The following is a 27,497-nucleotide window of genomic DNA, read 5'->3' as shown; positions in this document are numbered from 1 at the left end:
AATCGTGACGGGATTCATGATGAAGACAATAAAAACCTTGAAGGTGGGGCGGTTCTTCCAGGAAATTAGCTGTCACATTACGAAGCTATTAACGGTTCGTTATGTTCTGAGCTGATAAACTCGATGTGACTCTGATCGAAGTTCGCAAGCGCGTTTGGATTTCGTTTCGGTAATTTATAGTCCCACAATGTTTGTTTGTATTAAGACTCTGCGCTCATTACCCCATTATCCAACTGAAAAAATGATACATATGGCAGTTTTTCTAGCTTTTAATACTGAAACAAATCGTTTCGACTTCACAGCGAGCTGTCTTTTAAATTAAATAACCATTACTAGTATGTATAGTTCAATGAATATTAAATAATGTCGAGGAAAACATAATTTGTGTATGCAATGTCGTAGTGGTTATTCTCAGCCACTTCAGAACAGCTTGCAGGCCCCAATAATTCATTGCTGTAATTAAACGGAATTGCAAACCGTACCGGCTACATCACCTCGGGCAAATTAAGTTTACGAGAGCTAATTATGAGTAATGAGTTGTTTCTCGAGCACTTCAATATTCCGTCTGCCCCTGTCGGCTGTCGTTAATTTTTATTTTTCACTCCTACTTTGCGATTTCTCCTGGAACGTAGCTTCAGCCAATTAGTTTCCTCGTAGTTACTCATAATTGGTTTGAGTCGACGAAAATGTTACTTTAGTAGTTTTGTCTCTATGTTAGTTACTGAGCCTTAATCCGAGGTAAGTCGATTATAAAGGGATTTATTAACCGGCCTAATATTATTTTGGGCTTCATCACGTTAGTAAAGCTGTTCTATGTATAAATCATATTTCCCGGGTATTTTATTAATTGTTGTCCGATAAATGAGAATGTGTAAAGTATAATTGCATTAACATTATTCTATACATCGGCTAATAATGAGATATTTTTTTGAACGCCAGAGCAGTAACTTGAAAAATAACGGCGGCCATTTGTAAAGTTCGTTAGAGGGCAGACCCACATAGAGGTGCAATTAGAACAAAAGTGATAAAAAAAGTTGCAAGTGACCGCTCGGAGCAATCGACTCCAATTGAGTGCTATCGTTTTGTACAATTTTTAAAGCGTTGCCAACTATGGATATAAATTTAAAGTGATATTCCTGATACTAAATATTCTCATATTTTTTTGATACTGAATTGAAATTAAATACCACCAGAAACTGCTAAAATCGTTTACTTAATTTTCACATGAAATGTGCCTGGGTATAACTTGAATGTGAATTTTGAGCGCAAATTTTAATAAAAAAAAAACCAACGAGTGTCTCGGTTATTTTTGATTTAATATTTTTAATAGCCAGAACCGGAATCACTAATTAGCGAGTTAGTGAACTCCCAATTTAAACGAGTGAGACGTGAAGTGTTTCACTCACCGCTAGTATTCTGTAGTTGATGTTGCACAGGTTCTGTGAGTTGCTTATTGTATCCTGAAAACAAAAGATATACAATATTAGAAATGCCTTGTTCGGTGAAAAATTAGAATATCTTTTGAAGTTGTGTTAAAATGGCTTCCAGTATAAAAGTTATTGTAAATTTGCAAGACTTTAAGCTGTTTATTAAGGTGCAGTTGGACAGCGTTTTTTTTAAATCATTGGGTTTCGTACCTATTCGCATTTGATTCCTATATTTCAGACAATAGTAATACGAACGACTACTGTTTATTTTATTTCATAACCATTTAAAGACACTAAACAAATTGTATTAATTTATACTCTAGGCTGTCAACACTTCTAGAAAAGACAAGTAATATTAAGTTACATTCATTCGCATGTTGTTATCCAAATCAGGAAAAACCAACCCTCTGAATAAATGGGGTTTTACCACAACAGTGTTGTAACTTGTTAAAACTGTATTAATTAGTACTGAGGGCATGCGCTAGAACACAAACCCAAGTCTCGCAAAGCGCAGACAAAGAACGCATGTTGATTGTAACTTATGAGCTTTTCAAGTAATTTGTAAACTATATTTACATAGAAATTAAAATAAGAACTTGTATTAAACATTTCGCGGAAAGACGGTATAAAACTTTCAACTACTTTTGTTTCTCCTATTTTTCTTTTATCTTTTTTATTTGGATACGAAAAGTATTTGGACTGCAAAACAATGTACTTGAGTTTAAAAAGAGAAGAGTGCAAGAGAGTTTACAATGATATGACTCGATATTTTTATAGCAATAAAAATAAGGCCTATACAAGCAATAACCAGATACATTAGGGCCGCGATACAATCTAGCTAAAAGTGAGAGCAACGCAATTTGCAGTAAATAAGGATATCGGTTTAGCGCTATTATCCGCGGTACAGCGGGCCTCGTAAACACGCCTCTCTTAATGAGATACGCAGTACGCTACCAGCATTGATGTGTGATTTATTATTTTATACCTCGATGCGGACATTGTTATTTTCGTGTCTAAACATTTCATGTAACGCCAGGCGTACCTTCTACTAACTAATGCAACCCATTCACATCAAGTCTAATTAAGAAGTCCCCTAAATAAAATGAGTTGGAAAATGTTCTGTATGTAACAATGAAGTTGCTGACAGTTATTAAAATCGGGTTGAATATACAATTTAGTTTAATGCTCTTATGCGCTTAGAAATGCAGTCCGCTAACAGAAACGAGCTAAGTTTTGTTCTAATGCGGATTATGCAGTTGATCCTCGAGTGGATAAATACAAGGCGTTCGTGTCAACCGGCCGTGTCACCGGCGGCGGGACTTGACGGGACAAAGGGGGGACGTCCGAGATGGTTTCTAATTACGACGAAGACCGTTATGCAAATCGGGGGACGAGGCGAGCTCCATGTCTCTAATAAACATGCGCTCTTGCGGTCATACCGCCAAATTACTTGCCTTCCATTCACCCCGCGAGCAATAAAGCCACTTTTGGTGGAGTACCCACTCTGGACAATTAGTACCCCTTTGATTAAAGAAATACTGTTACAAATGTTTCGTTTTTTTCTTAGTCTGTTACTGAATAAAATGGCGAGGCCATTTAGGCCGGCAGTTTATTAGGAGGCTCTCGTTTAATGTTAGCAGAAGCCAAGCCAACTAAATGTTGGCAGATGCGTTCTGCTAAATTGAACGGCAGTCTTAGAAAATCGCCAGGCCGTGCCGTGACTGCGACCATGTTGAAACTGGGCTAAAAGCACCGCTTAGATTCACTCTGTAATTTCTCACAGTCAACTGTTCGGAGGACACATCAACATTAAACAAATATATTGAAAAAAAAAACTTGTAATGCGATTAAGATTCCGAGTTTCATATTCTTACAATGCTACGAAATATTTTAAGATCAATGTTTTGCTGTCATGCAATTCTTAAATCCACAACGGTTGTAGTTCGACCGGAAAAATATTCATTTTTCACACGTTTCACAATATTTCCGCTCACATTGTAACAATCAGGGTACGTTTTGTTCATATCTTCTCCTGACAAAGGGAGGGTGCGGCTAAGCGTCATGGCGACGGAGGGTTATTCGCACTTGCTCGATATTGATGCATTTCTGTATGTTTGTAAGGATGTCGTTACCGGCGTTGAACTGTTCGAAAATGTATCGCTACTCGCTGATTTATGATACACACTTTAAATTCGAATCAGGTGAAAAGAGGATATATATTCAAGATAGACTTTATATTCCCATAACCTTATGTAATTAAATTTTCAATTATAGATAAAAAAGTCACAAGTGTCCACATATCTGAAAACTGTTTATAAATCGTCTGGACTGCGATAGTTTTAATTAACCGTATCTAGTCCGATACGCCGCTGCCTATAAATCTCTCAGATCCAATGACCTGCGCTCCTTTAATGAATAAAATTTAAATTAATGTATTCAATGTAAGAGATATTCTAATGTTATCTTTGAATTTGAATGTGATCCAGCGTTTGGATGAAATATTTAATTAAGTTTATAGTCCACTTACATCTATACGTTAAAGCTGAAAGGTTCTATCAAGGAGTGAATCATTAATTTATGTCCAAATAAATAAACGTAAAATTTTCATCAGTCGAATCAAGCTATAAAATAATATGGACAAACAGTGAACTGTGGTTCATTATTCATACGGCTCCCAGTGTAAACCAACAAATTTAATATTATGATATTAATTACAAAATGGGAAACATCTATTGACTGGAGCAGTAATTAAACAATCGTTACTAAATAGTTTTATGTTTTCCAATTTAAAATAATATTCAGAGTTTAAATTACAATTACAAATTTGGACGTCAGTTTTACTTTTCGTAGCTTTTTAATTTTGAGGAATCTCGTATTTATTTGTCTGATGTTCCTGTCACACTTTCACAAACGACCTCATATCTTATTTTGATAAGTTGGTCCCGAGGAAAGAATTCTTATGTTGATATTGAAAGTAATTCCTTTATGGAAAATATCGAGGTAAAAGAATTTCTAACAATATCTTTTTTGGCCAACAATTTTTTTATAAAACGATAATAACATGTATAGCTGTAAATAAAATCTCAAAACAAACAAAATCTTCAGGAAACAATACCTTCACTACTACAATACATTAGTATTCCATCAAAACCTATTAAAGTTGTAGAACTTCGTCGCTGTTACAAAGCGATCCGTCGTTTCTTTGAGATTCAACATAACTTTAAAGATACATACTATAGCATGTGCAGAACACAACATTAATAATAAAGTGATTATAGAACTATATCCAGTTATCCATAAACCCTGTACAGAAGGAAAAATATATAATATATTTTATATAAGGTTAGGTTTTAATAATGCTGTCCTTTTGTCAATTAACACGAACATTTGTGGAATATTGTTTTGTTTGTAAAATTTTATATAACTACTATTAGTCATTACTGAATCCGATTTTGAAATGTTTTGATATGATGACTTTCTCATTTTATAACATATTCGATGTAGTAAAATATTTATTTTTCCGTAAAGAAGAACGTAAACAGTGCAGACGAAATAATTTATTTCCGTGATAAATTACTAGCAGTAAGAGAAATAATGTCGTTCGTTCCCTTTGTCCGATTGATTGCAGATAATTGCGCGTCAGAGAGGAGTCGGAAAATTACCTTTCACGACTACCCAATAACCTGTAAGTTCTCTGCATTTATTGTTATTATTACGTTCAAATAGTTGAATGAAACAAAACGATCAATGAATAAACGTCGATTGTAAACCGACTAAAAAGTTATCAAGCTGCTTTTGAAGAAGCGATTCTGTGTAAAGAAATTAAATTGGTTAGTTCTTTTGCTTTTCTTTTCTCCAGGAGACTTCCACGTCTTGATCCACATCTCTCAGCCAGCCACTACAGCCATCATTAGCCTCGATCCTCGCACTTCGATTTATCATCCTGACTGGGGCGCATCTAATGAAATTGCATGTTAATGTACCAGGGATACATGCAGCGAGGATCATCCATTACTTTCTTGGGGGAAAAAAATCGCACAGAAATAAAATAATAAATTACTATCGTGATCACAGTCAAGGAAAACTCTGCTGCGACGAGTATGCATGTGCTGTCTCAAATTCAACCTGTGTGAATACCATAATTTGTGAAGATTTATCAATGAAAAACTTGAAACGCCTCTTAAATTGTGTGACATTCAAGCTGGCTATAAGGGTAGAGTATTATTTTTTTCTTATTAACAATAGGTCTCCGTCCAATATGACAGAATATTACCTTTTGAATACAGTTGGTTGACTCGTTATCATTAGTAATATCATAATTCCGTTCAATAATACATTCGATTAACGTCTTAGAATAACTTACAAAGTTTTAAAGCCTCTTGTCTTGAACTCTCGCCAAAAGTTCATGAAAACTAGTCGTAGGTACATTTAACGTACATTTCAGATCCTCAGAAGCTATTTTCCGTTGGCTTACCATTGGAACTCCGGCGTGTAGAATTATTGGACATGTGCTTTGTTCGTGTGCATACTACTATATTGTATAATATGGTTACTCGAGAACATTTTTACTTGTATTTGAATGACCAAACGGTCCTTATAAATGTCTTTTTCCGATTCCTATATCTGTAATTCTCTTCAAACAGTTAGTTATGCTTTTTTATAAATATCAACTCATCTCTTTTATGTAAGTCACAACTGATATAGTATTTTCTTTTAATTTGTTTACAATGTAGCGGAACTAGAAATAAAAATCTTATAGAAGTAAAGTTTAGAGAAGAATTCAAATAGTATTTCATAATATGGTATAAAGCTTGTCAGTCTTTCCGTAGACAATTTTTCACTGTTTCATCCAGTCTCATCATTCATGTATGCTGTTAGCATTTCCAGAGCCAGTAAAAAGTTTAAATCTTAAAACTGAAGGAGTTCTCCTAAGAATTTTATAACACTTCAAGTTACTGGTATTGCGCTGCATTTTATAGTTTGAAAATGTCCAAAGAAATATTGCGTTGAACCAGTGGCTGTTAGATTGTACTCCTAATGAAAGACTTCTAAATTTATAAAACATGGTTTCCATGCATCTTTAATACGAGATTACGAACAAAATAGAACTCTATTTATTTTAAATTTTTAACTATAATTTAAGCAAAAAATATTATTCGATAAATAACATAATAACACGCAACTGATATTGCTATTAACATTATAATATAATACATTTCATGAATTTAAAATGTAATGTGTTTATAAAAAAATATGTGATATATAATCCGTTAAAATAAGATCATTCAAATGGAAGGATTGGAATGGAAATGTGGATTGTCGTCGTCTTGAAAGCAGATATCATTTTCGGATGATTTATATATAAATTAAAACAAATATTTAATTATAATCACCAACATTCATGACACTAATTGCTTATTTCTAAATTGGTAACTATTATTATATGCCAGTATTGTATGTCTATTACGTTTTATTAATAAATTTTTGATTTATGTATATTCTAAATTATATTTATTATCTTTATGTATGTTATATTAAAATAAACATGGTTAAACAAAATGTAATTGGGCTACAAAACGTGTTTTATAAGAGCTTAAACAAAGCTGCTTTAGATATTAGCTGTAAAAAGACGAGTTACACGTAAAAAAAAGATAAAAAGAAGTCATATAATAAAATAGATCGTACACAAGGAAATCCGAGCCACTATTAAGGTAATACCAGTGAACACTATGCGACCAATTCTTGCGGCAATATCCTTATAATTTCTTTTTGATACCCGAATAAATCCACATCGGGGAAGTTAAATTACGTGTGGTGAGAGCGTATCGCGATTGTATCTAGACGGGAATAAATCCGGAGACTTTGCTGACGCCATATTGGATCCGGCAAGTATTCTCTTAAGTTTCATTAAGCGATAGAGAGATACGTTGAAATGCGACGTCTTACTACGATATAAATCGGAACGGTGCTCGGTAAACTTTGGGAACGCTTGATTTACTGCTGGAATTCGGTTTGCGTAAAACACGAACTTAATCCCATTGTTATTTCAGTTAGACGACTATACGACGGCTACATAAATTTAACTTCATCATATTGTATTTGAATACACGTTAGAAATGAATGGCTTACAATACACAATGTACGTGTACACATAATTTCACCTATAAATGTTTGATTCATATTCGTAACAATTTTCTTCCCCCGTACATATTTATCTTGACAAAGAATCAAATTTCGTTCTTTGAATGTTAAGACAAATAGCTGGCACAAATTCGTTTATTTTACTTACGAGTTCTTGCTACCTGGTAATGTAGTGAACACTTGCCAAAACCTAATACATCTATTATGTAGGTTGGTGTTAGGAATTGGTATCGACTTTGACCCAGTTTCATTCAAACTTTCAATTGTAGTCGTATAAACAATGTTAAGACTGAAAGAATCATATAATCTTTTCCAGAAATGTTTTATTTAAATGGTGTAAGGAGAATTCAGAGAGTCGTGACATTCGTACAAAGATATGCGGCGTCTAATTAAAACTGAAAACGCAAGGGAAACCACATAATATGATATAACGTCATCGTCACATTGTTTGGTCGCGGAACAGAGTAACTTAGTTAGTTCTGGTCTGAAAGTTAGTCGCAGTTAGTTATAGTTCTGCCGCGATGCAGCTTGAGCCGAACTGTTAATTATTAATCCACACAATATTGTTAAGAAAGTCTGTAGTGACGTCGATTTTTCTGTTTCGAGATGTTGTCAAAGTTTTCATTCTCTTTACTTTGCAAAACTTGTACATTAAAACATGTTCTCTAATAAAATTATAACTCATATATGTGTTATACTCTGGTCTTTTAGAATTGCAGTAGAAAGATGTTAAGTATTTATCAGAAGTGGTTTTTTTTTCCATGCAGTTTAAAAGCTTTTCCATATATAACATTGACCTAAAACTTTGGCGAAATTACATCTTCACCTAATCCTAGCGTCGGACCCCTCATTAAAAATCAACCCTCAGTCCCTTAGTGCTATCGCGTGACGATCGGGAGCGGACATCGAGCCGACTATAAACTTGATCCCTAATACCCTTACTACAAAACACTCGCATTCAATACCAACTCGATAAAGCCCAAGTAACCCCGATACTAGAACGTTAATTGAACAAATTAATCAAATATCTTAGATATGGCAATCAAGATTTCTAATCAGTGAGATTTGATCATAAGCCACTACTAAAATTCTACAAATAACATTCGTAAAGCTTCACCTCGAGCTGAACTCACTCTGAATCCTTAAGGACTTACTGTGTGTATGAGAGCAGAGCGTAAGTAACCGAATCCATCAGAATAGATGGAAGGAAAACAAATCGAGCTTCTAAGGTTATTACTTAGAGTAAACTTCGTTGAAATTAGTCAGAATTGTATTTAATGAATTTTAACTTGAAATTGAAGAATAATCGGAGTAAGAGGATCAGGTAAATAGAGATAATTTTCACGACCATTGAATCAAATTACCGAGATAGGGTTCAAGATTACTTAACGAAATTTTGGATCTAGTGATAAAGATAATATAGCGTTAATTTTACTAATTAATTGAAACAAGACGAGTATCACGAATTATTTTAGAATGAGCATGTTTTTGGAGTCAAAATTAATACGATTTCATTGTATTCCGGTAAAATATCGGATGTGACAAAGTATGTAACTTAAATTCTTACCAATTGTCCTGAAACACAAAATATCTTCACTACAACACCTCGTGAAGGGACACAGGAAGTTTTTGTCAGATATGCGCCTTTAATGAGCAAGGTAAAAGATGAGCGACATTTTAAGGTTAAATATTTCAATTGAACTACATACACTGAGTTTTAAAGTGTCCCGGTTTCATTTCCACGGGATCTAATTATTGGTAACAGGATTGTCACTCTCTCCGCGCCGTATACTCTTAAGTTAACAAACAAAGTTTTGTGGTCATCCCAAATGCTACAAGCTTTCAACAGCTTAGGACACGTTCTAAATCAAGAGCATCACAACTTCGTTAAAGTTACCGGTAACTTGGTCGGACGCATCCACCTACATATTATGGATAATGTGTTCATTAGAATCACTGTTTTAACATAAATAAACAACTGTTTACATAAATTTTAAGATTCCTTCAATTTGTTTTGTACAACGCTAACCGTAACATACAATTTGGTTGAAGAAACTTCACGATGCATTAGCGAGCATTTTTAAACCGATTAACCACACGCGGGCCAAGGTTGTTATACATAAATAGAAAGTTTAAGTTTCCTAAAGAAGTCTTTTAATTCCTTTACTTATTGCGAGCAGTCCAAGTTGAACACGGGAGAGCTCGGGAAAGAGTAAAGAATTAAGTTTATTTAAACGAAATATTTTGAAAGAAATAGTTTAGAAATGTAACGGGAACAACTTACAAAGAGGTGAAGAGAATTTCAGAGAGCAAAGATGTTTAATATTTAGTAATTGTATTATAAGGGTAATGGACTCTTGATGTAATAAAATTGATATTAGAGTTATGGCGTAACCCTTGCCCTACATCAGCTCCACAAGGTGTGGGGTCAATAATGGAAGGTCAAATATTTGAGCCGGCCTGCGGGCACGGCGTGTTTGCTCTCCACCAAGATTTGCACGTTATAGCTATAAGCTACGTAGCCTGCGACATCTTTCGCCACCCTTTGTTATGTCGGAATTGGATCGTAAAAATATATCATTACAATGAATCATAGGAAGTCAGCTATTTCGACTTTAATGCTGTTTCTTTTCCTTAAACGTATTTATAATAAATCAGATAAAGCACAATGATTATGAGGTAATGAGTTGAACAAATTATATATCTTAGTAGTAAATAAATGTTTTAACCAAAATGTCGTGAAACTTAGAATTTCACGAAATGTTAGGTATCATACTTCAATACTTGCATATATTATATATAAGTCTGCATATGATTCATTAAAAATATAAAAAGCTTCTGTATTTTGGAACAAATTTATGTACAGGAAGCCGGTAAAAGTTTAGCCAACAGTAAAGTCCGTTTGGAGTGTCGCCGACAGCTAGATAGCTCTAGAGTGTCGGGGCCATGCAGGTGTCAAGTGAAATATTTCCCTGAATAAAAACATTCAGGATAAGTGCGAGTGTCGCCGGAGTGCGGCTGATGTATTCCATCAGTTACTGGATTCTGAGGACGTCACCATTCATTTTATTACCATCCAACTCCCCCTTTGTGGTCTTGCATTATTATTAGATTCAAGTCAAGTCAAACTGACATCACTGAGATGAAAATGCTCTAAATAAAGCATTTTACTTGATAGATAAATATATTGCTAGAGACTGTAATAAGTAAACTATGATTATAAATTAGTTGACACGAGTGAATTGGAGCGATACTGTCATCTGGCACAATTACGATCAATTAACATTGTCGATGATCGTGTGTCGGTCGCTATAGAATTATTGTTTCTTAAAATATATACTAACTAAAACATATTGATAAAAATAATATGAACAATCTCGGATTTTTCAATAAAGATATTATTTAACCAATTTAAAATACCACTTTTTGCTAACAAAGGAATTTTAAGGCCTTAATTAATTAATTAATTGTTCCCTTGATATTTCTGTTTAAGCTGATGATATAAATCAATTTGTAACGTAAATAATGTTGATCTAATTGAGGGTTGGGGGTTGAAGGTTGACGGTACGGATTAGAAGTAAATGAAGCAAAAATATTCACATAATACAAATTTTGAGGAACATATAAGGTTTTATGTCCTACACAATTAAAACAAAGATATGACACATAATATAGCAAACAGATATTCCATGGATAGTAGATACCTACTTATGTAATTTGTGAGTTATTTTGTTGACATTATTAAATCTATGTTTTAATTTATTTCATCAAGATCCTACGTCTACGGAGCGTAACACAAATATTTCCTTGAAAAGATCAACGGAACGTTAAAGAAAGCAGCAGTTACAATTCTTCCGGTCGACGATTCGCCGTGCATTCTGAATGCCTCAGGAAATAAAGCCTTTTCATATTTTTTACTACATTACTTAAACACTTGTTGAAAAAACTGTACTAAGACCGTTTCATATCTGAAAATATTGTTAAATAATATTTTTTTTAATAATGTTCAAGTATAATTTCAATAATTAAAAACCTTTACAGAAACAGAACATTTTATTAGTTCCGACTAAAAAGAGGCAATGAAACCATTTAAAGGCACAAAGAGCGTAATAGGACATTGTTTAATCCCGGGGGTAAAATGATTGAGGCAGTCGCGTGGACGACGGCCCCAGCGAACAGGAATCGCAAGGATCAACTTGGTAACAATACTCAACTACCATTCGTAATCTCACTCAAAATCCTCTCGGAACTGGTTTTTAATCTCAACGAACGAGTCCTAACAGGTTTATTGTAAACGCTCCAGAAAATAGGAGTCGTTTTTTCCGGTCCCGCTAATAATGGGTTTTGTTTCAATTAGAGCGAGGTCCGTTGGTCATTGTTAACGAAAAAACGTTTTAAAAAGGAATTGAATCGCACTTCCCGTTTGAAGAAACTTTTGCATAAAATCTTCATTAGTGGAAATGTTTTCATTATATTTTCTGTCTCGAGAGAGAATATAAAACAAACTTCTTGGATGCGTTTTCCAAACACATTAAATTGTGATGAAATGAAAATGACCGATTTAGGAATCGGAAACATTTGTTGATATGAACCAGCTGAGTTCGATATTCGTATATAAACATATCGGTATATAGGTATAGGTTTTATCATTAAAGCCGGCATTTAAATATTCCGTTTGTTCTCATTGCAATCTCCCAGACTTAAGGCCCAAAAACAGGGTGGTACAGCCTGTTGCCGCCCTCATTTGCATGCCCATTGATTATTCAATCAGCACCGCCAACTGTGCAAGTGGACATAGTGGAATTGATTCCTATGCTAATGTAAATTATAATACGTCTTCATCTTCCCCCTGCGTTTGGGTGAGACCAAACTTTTTTCTAAACCCCAGATATAATTATAACATTCCAACCAGAACATCTTCAAACTGTATTTTGTGGATTTCAATTACAATTAATTTTCGTAACACTATCCTTCATTCTTTATAAGAAGCTAGACGACTGGAGCTACGTCCCATTGTTAGATTCCATCCAGTAAATTCAAGTTTGTTCGTTTCTTCCTAAGTGCAGGTGTCTTCGGCTATTAATTTATATCCGAAAGGACGGCGTCTCTTCAGATTATCTTAATGAGAACCGAATGCCCAAGCGGATCCTTTTAACGAATTAGCTTTAAGCAGTTATTACCATTGCAAGAATCTCATCTCAGGAAATGGAAGGTGCGTTTTAAGGAAAATTTATTAAAATATTTTTGTTTATACTTGTCTGGATTTATTTACTATTATGTTCATTAAAAAAAAACAGAAACATAATATTATGATTCATTCGTTATTATTATATTACTTTTTATAAAAATACCACATTTTTCTGTTAAATGTTTACGTGTAATTCTCTATAGGAATATAAGAACTGATAGCGAAATCAACTGACGCAACAAAGAGAGGCATCGAAGGATTTGATGTCTGAAATAAAATTTGCCAATTAATCACATCTAAATGAAACTAACATTTTCGGATTACTACGCGTTATTTTATTACTTTTAAAACATAGTCCCGATGTTTCGGTTACTCTGCAGCAACCGTAACCTCGGGCAGACGAGATGAGACATTCTCCTGTCAAAATAAAACGTAGTAATCCGATAACATTAGTTTCATTTAAATGAATACTCGCGAAGGTTTAAGATCTCAATTGATCACATCACTAAATAAACTAATGTCATAAAGATGGTTGATTACGTTTAAATTTTATTTTATTAATCATACTTTAAAATGAGTTTGTGCGCGGATATTCGGTTAACTAAAATATCTATCTGCTTTATCAAGTGAATGTCGAAACGTGAAGCACAAAATTCTATTTTATTCCGAGTCATTACAGTTTGATTTGGTAAATCCGAAGTTTGGCGCGCGACTTGGAAATCCAGGGATTTATTTGAAATAGGATGGTTCGAGTGTACTGTGTAACGCTATACCTACCTCTTAAGATATATGTTCTCATGTGTTTGTTGTATATTCCTGAGTTTACAACATATGTAAAGATTTTTCTTTTAACATCGTCTTAGTTTTCGCCGTCTAGACGGATTTGCTTATTAACATAATGTTGAAAAGTTTTAGTTTCGCCGAGACCAAATGCAATTTACCTCTCTATTCATTAAGGTGTGAAACGTAGATACATCCACTTAATATTCTTTAGAAATACTAGACGATAGAATTATTTATTGCGGAGGTTCTGGTTGAAGGAATGTCTAGAGTTAAATTAAATTTCCATATCATCGTGATTGATACTTTTGAGGAAAAAGATCAAGAGTGAAACAATAATGATTTGGATTCTAATTTCAATTTCAAATGTCGAATGGTCGGCTCGCACTCAAACACAAACAGTATCTGGATCACTTTGATAGCCGAGGAGCCGAGGAGCCCCGCCCAATCAAGGCGCAATATCACTGAACGTGTTTTTCAATCACCTCTCCGGTACACTTGCGAAGGAATGGCCACTTCATGAAAAATTTATAGAGCGGGGATCTCGCCGTTTCCACGGAGGCATATAACACAGCGAATGACATTAGTTTATGGCCTAGAACCAGTACACTAAAACGCTTCCCGAGTTTTGTGGAGGGTTCAGATAATGTTTTTTTATCATAAATCGACTGTTACTCGTATGATCGCTGGATAGTGTTGATTTTTACGAGAGGTTTATTAAAGCTTTTATTAATATTTAAATAACATTCTAAGAATATTTTTAATAGATATGGATTGTGAGATTTATACTTTTTTTTATCTTTCATATATTTTTATACGTATAAAATTTTATTAAAATGTACAAAAATAATATATTTTCATCTTATTTATAAAAAATTAAGCTTGAGTATATGACCCAATTAGGAAAAATATCGAAGTTTATTTTGGGATTTTTAGAAAACATTTTTAGAATAAATGAAATTGAGAGCGAAGCACTCGGTGCAATATATTAAAAAAAAACAACACAAACATACAACAGTCTTTAGCGAGACGCAAACTCGCGGAGAACTTTAATCATACATCAGACTTTATGGCCAAAAGTGAGGAGAAAATGAAAAATAGAATTCCCCTTTTCGAAAATAATGGACTGGCCACGGAGTCTCTCGCACAGTCGTTAGCGAAACTCGAAACTTGGATCGAACGTTCGGTATTACGAAATGATTAATGTGCTAACTGTTTATGAAAGCGGAGTTCCGCTCTTACTTAGCAGAGGTTTAAGGCGTTCGACTCGTTTTATTCAGCACCAGTCAAAAACTATCTCATTTAATGTAACTTTAACATCTCAGTCCACAAACGAGACACTAATATCATTTGTAACATAGATGTGGACGTAAACTATTAACAAATATATTCACACAGCGTTGAATTAAATAAAGTCAATCCAAACGATAGAATGTTTGTGAAGGAGTCGAAGCCATTTGTATAGTACAATGACGGTGTTGTCTTCACAAATATTGAAATAGTATGATTGGGGACCGAGTGAGTTGTTTGTATTGACTACTTTAATGAAATCGACGTGGTGTATTTGTGTTCACAAGTATAAACCATTAAGCAATACAATCAATATAAATTAACATTCAGCGTTTTTGCCACGGTTGATTCGGTGCTTCGTTAAAAAAATATGATATCGATGTTAAATTTCAGGTCGGTTGGATTGAAACATAAAACATTTTAGCATTGATTTATATGTAAACGTTAATAATGGTTTTGTGAAGTCTCTTCGGTCTAGATTTGAAAATAATTGCGAAACAACTCGAATGCCGTTTCAATGATCAATGTACAGGCAGGTGGTGTGTCGGTGACAGGTCATAGTCTATTCAATGGTAGAAATATTGAGTATAACATGACCAGCGTTGATGGTATTCAAAACAGCGGATAGCCGAAATAAGCATTAATAAATGCAGGTCTCGATAATTTGGATGAAATGTTACAACAGTTTAATGGTACAATAGCAATTAAAACCGAAATACGTTTAGCATTCGTTGAATAAAGCTCGCCCGGTTCTGTTCGCTTAATTCAAATAATTGATGCACTAAATTGGTTATGTTTAGATAGGAATGTATAAGATTACACATACACTAATGTTTAGTGGAATTATTATTGAAAACTCTAAATTTTATAATGAGTTATAATTTATTATCAATTTACCATGGCCAAGCGATTGACATCACGTCTAGAATTATATTATTTTTATTTGACTATAATAAAAAGATTATTTCTTGTGTCCTGTCATAAGAGTGTGACTCACTCCTTAGTGATTAAGGCGGAGTTTTTGATGTGAGTTTAAAGTCAAAGTTCGGAAACACTTGCTCCAGTCTTTCACATTTCATAGTCAATTTTTTAATATTTATATACTCTATGTCGCAATTAGGAGTTGCGCACCTAACACTCGTTGAAAACGCTCTTGTACGTTTTAACATAGAAAAACACTGAAAGCACTAAAAAAAATATAAATTAAAAGCTCATTGGGAGTAAACACCGCACTCTATTTACGATTCAGACCGTAAATAAAAAGCCGAGGCGAAGCAATATCGAGCTCTGTCAAAGCTCAAGCGCGAAAGTAGAAAAAAGAAAGAAATCGGTACCGATAGTGGCCATTAAAATATCGTTGAAATTCAAAAGGTGGAGACGTCCCGGAACTTGACAGTCAAGATTCCGTGGAACTCCGAATGGACTATACTTGTATAGTAAGGTTGAAAAGCGATATTTTAAAAGATCAGTCGTCAATGGGGCATTTATTGCATATAAAAATATATTATATCTTTATATAATAATTATGGGCCTTTTCGTGTAGCGCTGCATGTTTTATACGAGTGATTGGCAGATAGAGGTCTTGAATTCATTGATACCACTATAAATGGACATGTAGTCATACAATAATAGAAAGCAAAGCAATATATTTAAAGCACAATCACTTTTTGTATTATGATGTGCTCTCTGTTCTCATTTATTTTAATCACTGAGTGAAAAAATACGCCTGACCTAGAATCACTTTATGAGGTTGAAGTAAGTACGAAGGAAAAAGCAAATTGTTTCAACATTTGAAATTATTATTGTAAGCAAGTATTATTTTATTTTATAATATAAGCCGGTTTAAATTTCGCTTTATTAAAAAACTCAAGCATACTTCAAGTTTAAGGCTTTGTTTATGTTTGCTCTTAAGTAAACAAGTCAACGATACAATATTTTTATACGTATGTCACTCTCATGAGAACAACGAAGTTGCATTTTTGTTTAAAGTTAGTTTAACTAAACTAAACTCACAACTGTATACAATCCAAAGCAACGAAACGGTAGTCTTCTAGAAAAACTTACGTATTCTTTTCTATTCTAGACAATTCGGAGAGAGTAAAATACTTTTTTGTTCTGTCCGTTGCAATATATATTTTAAAGTATTGTTGCTAAGTAAGGAAAATAACGTTACCGAAATCATTTATTTATTTCCTAATGATAGTGCAACTAAAATAGAATATTCTAGATACAGCAAGTGCTACTCTGGTCTAATTGCAAACCACACTTGTATGGTTCTTGTATTAAGTATATGGTTTGGTTAAAGTAATTTCTTTCTAACGTACATAGCAGTGCTAAATTGTTTTGTTTATACCTACAATTATGTTTTTAACGTTATGGCAATATTGGATTAGTGATTCCAATAAAATTTAAATTTAAAAATAAAGAGTAAAAAATTCATCGACATTAGAAACCAAACTTAAAACCATCGGATTCTCGCGTTCCGGTTTTTTTAACCATTCAGCTATAGTCTTATTTAAATTTCTATTAGTTCGTATTTTGTTTGTATAAAACTTTATTATTATTTAAAATTATTCAACATTTTTTTTCACACTGAATGTATGCAAGTCTTTATTCATGAATTTAAATTGATATAGAAAATATTGAATGAAAAATTCACCTACACGAACAGGATTCGAACCCGTAATATGCGGATATGGCAATCTAGGTGCTTCAGTAGCTGAAAGTTCTTTAAAGTTTAAAATGTATTAATTAACAACAAAGCATTTTAAATTCACTCTATACTTTATTATAAATGAATCATAGATGTAAAGGATGATAAGGTTTCGGTAAACAACGTTGTAAATTATTTCAATGTAATTAAAACAAAATAAATATGAAACAATTTGGAATACAAATGAAACTATTAAAGCATAATATGTAGGAGGGGTGTTCTAACTACGTAATCACATATTCGAAGGGCTACCATTGTGATACGGAAACCTTTCGTGGTGATAATCGAATAATAAATACACTCCGACACACGCACGCGCTGCTCTATAATAACTGTCGAACGAACGTTCCTGAGGAGATTTAAAGCCCTAATTGGAATGGAATGTGTATTTTTTATACCGGCAGCAACATGTTTTACTAATATAACCTGGAGTGCTTGACTGTCATTCCATCTGATGGTAGGTAGAAATGAAGACGATGGTGGCAAACGCACGGTCCCAGTACAGCCTATTATCTCGCGCTTTGAATATACCCAAATTGTTTGTCACGTAACTTTAATAACGTGAACGTTAAGCCTCACCTTAATTCATAAATTTTGTTTGTAGTGAGGCTTCCAGCGAAAATGTTCCACAGCAAAATATTCAATATTTGCCATGAATAAACTGTTTGTACACCCGATACAAAAAGGATTCAAATGTATTGACAGTGGCGTTCCCTTACAAGTTGCGTTTTAGTGGAAGTTGAAAGCAAACATGACTTCAATGGTGGCCGTTTTAAAAATATTTTATATGCTTAGGACGAAACGTTTGAAACACTCAAGTGTAATTTACGTAAGAAACTTGAACATTCTGCCTGAGATATATTTGCGTTTTATGTTTCCATCATAAAGGTATAATGTCTTCCACAAGATATAAAAGAAACATTTAGTACCGTGTCGGTGAATGAATAATATCCTTTAGCTGTACGTCTGTTTAGGACACATAAACCTATATTAAAACATCCTCTCAAATATTTACGAGTTCTCACAAAAGTAAGAGTCGATCACTTTAGGTAATCGTCGAATAGGCATATAAAAACATCAAATGTCAGGATGAAATACGCGACCAATCAAGTTAAGTGACAGGACGAATAGAAAAAAAATCCAGTTAACCGACATCCAAAACCAGCCGGGTTGCTAGTCTGTTTTAATTCGCATCACTTAGCGTAGAGGCTTTCATATAAAACAAAATGTACCTCAGTACAATAAGACACCGCAAATTATTAAGGTCCCAAATAAATACTTATTTAACATCTGTCTATCAACAAAAACCAATTGAATATTAAGTGGACAATTATTTATCTCTGATTCAATCGAACCACAATAAAGGCATTTGACAGGACGTGTGAAATGTAGAGAGCACAATAGGTACACGTGGATCTCAATGTTGGGGGCCCGTGGGTACGGGACTGTAATATATGCTATTATCACATAATGTCCACGTGGCCAGATAAATAGAAGTTTCCGTTTGATTAGCACACGACCACTGTTGTGTAACTTACGGATATGAATAGCTATAATCCGCGGATCTTACGTAGTGTTATATGTGCCACTGAATAAAACATGACCTAATATATCAAATAATATTATTTAACAATACATCTTGTATAGCGTTACGTGTAAAATATATATTGTTTTATAATCTCTTGTTCCCAACGGTGACACAAATTCTTTTAGCCGAAGACATTTCATCTTAAAACAAGCGAAGATTACGCCGGAACTTGTGTAAATCGTTAAAAACGAACCGGAGTTGCCTTAACTAAAGTTTAAGCCATTGTTTAGGAGGGATGATGCCGCGCTTATCAGCTGCCGCAGGTTTTTTATCCGTCTTAGTTTCAATTAAGCGTCAGTTAATTCCAACTAGCTGTGTAATGGTAAACTGAAATAGTAAATGTTTGCTAAGGTCGGGTACTAATTAAATTAAAGTTTTATTAGTTTTGATTTCGAACTAATATAATAATGTTGTTCGATATAAAGACGTTAAGGTAGCGATTCGAGTTAGATTAATTTGATATTACTAAGATATTATTAGTCACTTTTCGCAATCGATTCTTAATATATATGAATAACTCTTAACATGTTGTTAATTTGTTTTGCGAATTAATTTATTAATAAACAATGTCCAATAATTTTCTCCATACAATGACACGGAAGCATTCATCCCGGGCAGGGATGCTGAGAAGATTCCACGCGGGTTGCGTTTTAATATATTGTAATTCATCTGTTACTCGGGATGAATGGAGCTAATACCTGACTCATAATTTTTCTTTTGTTGCTCCGTCCGCGTCCTCGACTATAGAGAAAGGATAATGAATTACAAAAAGATATTCTAGTTTAAAAATGAGGCGCAGACCTTCGATCCACATAAATAGTTCATATCATTTAAAATGTAACTTTAAAGTGCGAATTTAATTACATCATTCGTTTTTAGTTTCTTTTTTTAATCTTAGAAAATGTGTATTTTTTTTTAATAAATTTCAAAGAGATTGTATATTATGTGTCATAAAATTAACCACTTACTATAAAGACTATTGAAATGAAAGCAACTTCTTATGACACGGGCATTACAATTAAACGAATATCGAACTGATTGCAATTACGATAAAAATGGCAAGTGTTGTCCCTAATACAATCAGCATTACAGGAGAAGCAGCTGCGGAACCCTAAATTACGAGTAGCTAAGATGTAACGAAGGGGGCCCTAGTCACAACAAATGGTTGGTATTAATTTGATTGGTAAGAACTTTATATCTATCGTTCTGGTGAATGCGATTCCAAAATACAATATTTATTCGTAATTTTTATTGTAAAAAAAAAAACGTAGCATTTCTAGCGTTGTTAGAAAATTGCGAACGCAACTGTTTTTTTCTGAACAAAGCTGTTCCCATCAATGATTAAAAACTGTAGGAGAATATAAGCGAAACAGAAATCTATCTGCAATTAATTATTGAATTTCCTCCTTTACATCGGCTACGGATAAAAACTATCCGAATTGACAGTTTAATCTTGCGAATTGGGAGTGCGGCTGGACTGGGGGGCCTTGCAGTTCAGAGGGGTAACAAAAGAGAGAAAAAAAGAAATCTTTCTCAGTTCATTGGAACAGAAACTTGTCCTAGACCGTGATGAATAGGGTTGTGGTCAATGCTTCCCATAGCAATTGGAATTCGGCCAGACTCATGTTTCTATTTATTTTATTATCTTACACAGCTCTGGAACCGACTAATATGACAAGCAAATTATATTTTTAATTAATGTTTGGAAACAAAGCGACAGTCTAATAAAAATTAATAAAGACGAACGCTCCACTCTTTGTTAGATATAATGAGAATAATTAAGTGATAGAAATAAAATATTGCAGAACGAAAGTGTACATAGATTGCTTCATTGTTTTAAAATATAAAACAACCAGTGGGGATATGTAACGCTGGTGATTTGAACGCGACCCAGATGTCGAACTTTCTTTTCGTGCAATGTAATTCGTTTTATGATTAGCTTTGTACAGATAACAATCTGACGATGGACCCCGCGCATCGCGAAAGTTCACCTACATATCTTTCCATTGTTAGTGTATTGTATAAAACAAATCGATAGCGGAGTTAATCGAGAATTTCAACTATTGTTTTTGTGATTAAACAGCTTATCTACAACTAGATCTTAATTGTACACCGAATTCGCATTATTTGCTTTGTGCTTATAACGGCAAAACGGTTCAGCGTAGATTTAATGTACCTACACCCGCGCTCCTTTCATAGCATTTCACCTACAACTGTGTATAATGTGCATATAATTGATATTTTTCTGTTTGGTGAACTATGTTTATAGTAATAACGTTACGGTGTTGAAATGAGGGTCTTTCGACAGCTGAATGGGTTTGATTATGGTATGAAGTCAATCATTCGAATGAAATCCAACTGGCACCTTGTGTTCACATCTGTTCAACGTCTGTAAATCTTCCAGTCGTTGACCTCAAATGAAACAATTTATTTTTGTTACACGAGAGTTTAGTTATGATTGATATACATTGTACAGAACAATTCTATTATTGGTTTAGCATTATGCTCCTAGCCGTGTAACATAAAAATTGCGAAAAACTTGTTATGCCACCAGCAATATCGCCGTCCTGACACGCATAACATAGTTTGCCTCAATAAAACATTCAAAAGGATCCACCGATGTGTTTGATGAAAAAAAAAACCTTTCACGTAAATCGAACCGTGGCGTTCTACTTTAATTTCCCTCCATTTTTTTAATGTGTTTCCAGTCATTCAGCCAACTCAATTCTTCATTCAATTAACTACAAACGAGGTTCGATACACCGCACACCGGTGTGTGTTTATAAAGTAATGTTTACTCGTAGGGATGAACGTTTGTATCGTTTATGCACGTGTTGATATTACAATAACAATGCGATCAAAGACCTTGTCTGATGCGCTGTCCAAACTTTGATTAAATTACAATTCGCTGGCTAGCGTTTGATTACATGCGGTTGGCGTCTGATTAGTTAGGATCCAACTATGCTGTTCCTTAACTATCTTCTAAAAACTTTGAAATCTTGTTTAATTTATAAGAAATACGTAAAGTGTAGTATACGTATATAACAAATCGTATAAAGAAAGTTCTATAGAAAACGTTAAAACTAGCTTCAAATAAGAGAGGGTGAGATTTAAGTTGTACTTAAGGAAACTTCACTCGACCGTCTTAGGTTTCTCGCAGAGTTTCAACTAAATAAATAAGGGAGTACGATCAAATATGGGCTGAGTGATGTTGCCAAGTATAAAATGTTGCTGAAAAATGAAAATGTTTTTCTTATTCCTATTAAACAAGACTATTTCTCGATATTTCGTGGTAGGATTAAATAGTTCAATACTTTTGAGACGTGATCTTTTTACTTTAGTAAGTGATTGATTTACACGTATATAATGTTAATACGTCTTTCGTATTTGACTCAATGAGACCATTAAAACCCTTTAATAATACGATAGTAGCGTGTAATCACGCAATGTGTCAGGTAAAGGACTTTGGGGGTAGATTGTACGAGGGGATGTTAAAAAGGTAAAGAACGCATGACCCTTGCATTCAGCTCCCCCGAGTATACGCAGTTTGCACAAAACATATTTAATATGTAGGAACATGTTTACATTTATTATGTAGAAAGAAATATTTTCCGTTATAATAATACGCGTAGGATATATCAGTTGTAAGGTATGTCCCACATACACACCAGTGTATCGAAACCAAAATTAACTAAATAATATATTTTTTAATTTGCTTAATATTATTTTTAGATTTTTAGAGATGGCAAAATAAAACTGAATAATAACTTAAAACAATACAATTTATGAGTTCATAACGTTTATATAAAATGGATTATTAATAGTTTAGTGTCGAGACTATATTTTAGACAATACAAATAATTAACAAGATTACTACCGAATTTAAAATTTACGAAATACATACACACACTTCTATTTTATTGCACCCACGGTCAAAATTATCGGGTACTATTACCAGGAGCACATGAGGGCCGAGAAGTTGCAACTTAGGGAGCGCTATTTCGGCAGATGCATGCTCCCTAGAGGCCGACCACAGGGAGAAGTACGAACAGACGCGGCCAATATACAACATTGCAATTGGATACAAAGTATTAAGAAATAAAAATTCCTTTTGCTATGTTCAGACGTGGAAGTAATATTTCTGCGTGTATGTATATTATGACGAAATTAATGAAGCTCGCAGTGATGTCTTAATAAAAACAAACGAAAATGTATCGCGAAATAAGTATTCTTGATGCAACATTAAAAAAAAAGCATACCCATGAGCATGTTCAGGATGTGGTTCTCTTATAAGCTAATGTTTGTACAATTAGTTTTCGATGAAATATCATTAATATTAATATTGAGGTATTTTATTAAAATTAATTATTTAAATCACGCAATGGATGGTAATGTTAAATTCATGGAACTCCAGATATGGAAATCTGAAAATAAACAAATTTAATATCGTGGTTACTTTTAAAATGAATTTATATTATATTTTTTCATTCTTATGAGGTCCATTCTAATAGAGTTATATGGCAATGCTGAGATTCCTAAGCTTCATTTAAACATCGATCGAGTTGACGTTACTTACGACTATTGCGGCAAGGGGACGACTTATACCAGCGGAGGGCTCCGGTCCCTAACGAAAGGATGAGGACGTTTTTATGGACAATTTGATAACGTCTAGCTATAGTTCGACGGCACCTAAAATGCAAGTGATTTTGGGAAAGAGATTCTACCACAGTACTCACTTTTGTGGCAAAGTGTTCTTATACTAATACTGAAAGACAAAACGCTATCTATTGATCGTAAAGTTGAAACAAAAGTTGTACTTAAAATTATATTTCCCTTCAAAAACTTAAATTAATCATACACACTGACTCTTTTACAGGAATTGAAATTACTATTTTTCGCTTTAAAAGCTGCAAGGCTTCATTTGTTCTCCAAAAGTTAACAATGCGAGTATCTGAGGGAAGTAAACAGTCGGATGTTACATAGAGGGGGGCGGTGAGGGGGGGACTGTTTGTGAATTTAAGTGTTCTTTGGACAATATTAGTGAGACAATACAACTGTAGGATTGTGTCGCGTGAGTACCATCATGTGCTCATTTGCAATGTTTTGTATGCTTACATTAAAACTGCTGTTTGTAAATTTCAAATACACTTTTATATACCCTAGTAATTGTTACAAATAAACTTATCTCGACAGAAAAACTTATGTTATTTCATCAACAAAACTTGAACTAATAAATTTAATCTGCACAAGTAAATCTAGCGTTCTAGCAATGTACAATCTAGAAAATTTCGTTTGGTACAAATAATGGTCTATAGAAGCCTTAGGGTCAAGCCTTAATGACAGACAGTATAAGTCCTCGTTGGATATAGCAATCAAATGATTACGGTTTATTCATCTAAATCATGGAAGATAAGACCATCTTCAAGTTCTTAGGAAAAACATAATGTTCTAAAACGATGTCGCAACAAATTACCGCCATTTCTATTTTCCTTATTTTCCACCTAGAAACAAGTCTGATAATCCTTAGACTGATAATAGTCAAATATTTTTGTGGTTTAAGGGTTGTCACAAAGCGTTTAATAAAACTAACAAACAATAAATTACTGGGAAAGATTACATAGATGATGGCACGGCTGTATCAGTTCATATTTGTTAACTCCAAGCCGGTCCATTCATCAACCTGATAAGGAATGATTAAAAACCTGTGCTGCGTCAAAATGACCCCAATGTCTACGTTTGGTACAGTAGGGTAGGAACCTTTATAAAAGTTTAATTATTATGTAATAAACAATTTGAAAGAAAATCTATACTTTTTTATAGTTTTGTTAATTCTAAAGGAATCCCTACTCCAGTCTGCATACGATTGTTACGAATAAGGAAAGGAGATTTATTACAATTTGCTTGACGGAGATAAAATCTAAAGTAGGGCTGTAGCTGCTTTAGATGGTTTCTCGAAAGCAATGGAATTTGCGATGGTATGTAAACAGAGTGAGGGGAAATCCGGGTGGAAGAGCGCCGAAACAAATTCCGCGTTAAGAACAATTTTCAGTTGTCTCACTGCTTCATCGTTTTATGTTAGTCAGATTAGTTATTCATACAATTTCTTGTGAGTTTAATAACTTATTGTCCTATTTAAAACTCATAAAGTCGTTTTGTTTTACAAATTATTAAAGAAAGCGGATACTTTTTAGGAATAAAGAATACTAAAGCCCAATACCAGTCCGTTTACAATCCGTTATGTAAAACATTATAATAAATTCAGACAAGAGGCTACATAAAACCGTGAACTTAGATAACCGTCAAGGTCCAAAACTCGCATTTCGAAGCCAGGAAGGAAAACCCCAAAGTTTGTTTGGAAAAAACCGGAAAAACTCGAAAATTAAAGCCCGACGTTCGGTTTCCGCCGGCCGAGGGTCCGGCGTAAATATTATTCTCAGCTTCCTCTCATTCCTTTGTTTTAGAGTTTATTATTCGCAGCTTACCTTTGAGGTGCGTCACTTAAGATTTCCCGCTAAAAATAAAAGAAATTACCTAGCGAAAGCGCCGCAGCTATTCGACTGGAACTGAAAATTCAAACAATAACGAGACTAAAACAAGATTCTAAAACTTCAGCCGTTCGATATAAGAGAACAAAAGAGGCTCTTTTAATTTACGTATTCTACTTTAGTCTGTTTCGAAATGGCAAGGCCTTTTGTAATTGACAAATTTTAGGGAATGCCGAAAGTTTCCCCGTTCCAGCGGAATGAAATCCCGTCGAATAATTAGCTGGTTCGATTTCGAATGGCTGGCGTCTCGATGGATGTCCCGAGCATCGTAAAGACAGCGTTTTATTTGTCGGAAAGCGATGATACCCCATGGAGAGAATTCCCTTCAGTTTGTGTGTATTACAGGAATTTCGTGATTAGTTTTGAGTGATCGTTGGGGTGGACCGTGAGTAGGTGACAACATTGACCATTGTTGATTTCTTCTTACTTTTTACATGAACTTTATATGCAACCGATTTTATAGTGCCATAATATATATTTATTTTGTTGTTACTAACTTACCATTGAATTATGAAGGCTGTAGAGGCTGCAGTCCTTGATGTAGACATCAGTTTTCTGTAACAATAAATAAAAGTTTATCAATTTTTCCAGTATGTATTTTATATTGAAAAATGTTTTACTCCAAATACATATATGGTAGGTATATTCATGGTAGGTAACAATTGTCCAAATTGTACAAGGTTTGTCAATACAAGGATCGTTTCGTCTGTGCAATCTCTTGGAATAGTAACACCTGAGCATTGTAAATGATATGAAATTAGATGTTAACATTTACTTCGAAAATAGACAACAAGACCAAAGAAATAGTCGTTTATCTTAACTGATTACATTTTATTTTGAAAGAGAATATATTTTTTCGTAGTATATTAAATTAGGTTATTATACATTAAATTAATATAGCTCGAGTCCAAGTGAGTTCTTAGAATTAACTTAAACATATAACCAAGCCGTTGTTTTTAAAGTTAGTTTAGTAACTTGAAAGGAGTTTATGTTTCTTGTCTATTTCTTTACAGGTTTTATTTTTCCCCTAATTCAATTGGATGCGGGTTACGAGACAACAATAGATTCCCCAGGGATTGTACTGAACTATATTGTTTGGGATCGCGAACAGTAATTTTAGCTACAAAAGCTATGCCATTGTCCTACAGCTGGGTAGATGTACCTTATTATGTACGGTATATATTTTTTTAATCTTAGAAGCACTGAAAAAATAATGAACCTCCGTGCAATGTCCTAATTAGATACTTAATTTAATTTGCTTCATTTATTTTATCTCCTCTAGTTTTCCCTTGTGTATATTTTTTGATATATAATAAAAATATTAGTTAAGATGTCATCGTAAAATACAAGCGGTACAACGTTTTTGAAAACCTAGAACCTTTTATATAAATACCTAATGTAACGTAAAATTTCAAATGAAATTGTTGCATATATCAATACAATGATTGTCATCAATCACAATTGATTCCTATAAAGAAAATGAAATTATAAGTAACTTACAGAAATCATCCATTTGGTTGAAGACATTAAAAATTATAAAGCAATTTGATAATTCACCCATCCGTTTTTAACGACACCTTTTATGACGATTCATTCACAAAAACATAAATTCCGGTTATGAGTCGCGTTATAAATATATAAAGGAACGGGTCGGGCCACGGGACGGCCATAATTTACGGCAGAGCTGCCCCGCTCGGACGTGTCCACACCTTTTTGTACCATTTCCTTTTGGACAGACATGGCTGCGGTTTCAGGCTTTTAATACTACATGAGCGTGGTTGGTCTTATTATTTTAATATTCTCAAAAACCGTGTTCTCTTTACCC

At 33.9% G+C, this 27,497-nt stretch overlaps 1 protein-coding gene and 1 long non-coding RNA gene across 4 annotated transcripts in view; one reads left to right on the top strand and one right to left on the bottom strand.

Moving 5' to 3' along the window:
* LOC133319925 (uncharacterized) overlaps window positions 1-6,800 on the top strand; it is a 41,872-nt gene extending 35,072 nt beyond the window's left edge. Inside the window, exons 2-3 of the long non-coding RNA XR_009753388.1 lie at window positions 5,056-5,112; window positions 5,287-6,800. This is a non-coding gene — a long non-coding RNA (uncharacterized LOC133319925). The remainder of the gene's footprint in view (window positions 1-5,055; window positions 5,113-5,286) is intronic.
* Window positions 1-27,497, bottom strand: part of LOC116779668 (leucine-rich repeat-containing G-protein coupled receptor 5-like) — a 116,813-nt gene that overhangs the window by 31,553 nt on the left and 57,763 nt on the right. For all 3 annotated transcript variants that reach the window (XM_032674062.2, XM_032674061.2, XM_061525967.1), the window contains 2 exons: window positions 26,174-26,227; window positions 1,407-1,460 (listed from right to left, as the gene is read on the bottom strand). In XM_032674062.2, the coding sequence (XP_032529953.2) occupies window positions 1,407-1,460; window positions 26,174-26,176 (57 nt within the window). In that variant the 5' untranslated portion in view covers window positions 26,177-26,227. The remainder of the gene's footprint in view (window positions 1-1,406; window positions 1,461-26,173; window positions 26,228-27,497) is intronic.

Source organism: Danaus plexippus, chromosome 2, assembly GCF_018135715.1.
Source record: "Danaus plexippus chromosome 2, MEX_DaPlex, whole genome shotgun sequence".
Classification (NCBI taxonomy): Eukaryota; Metazoa; Arthropoda; class Insecta; order Lepidoptera; family Nymphalidae; genus Danaus; species Danaus plexippus.
This window is presented reverse-complemented; position numbering and strand designations above follow the sequence as displayed.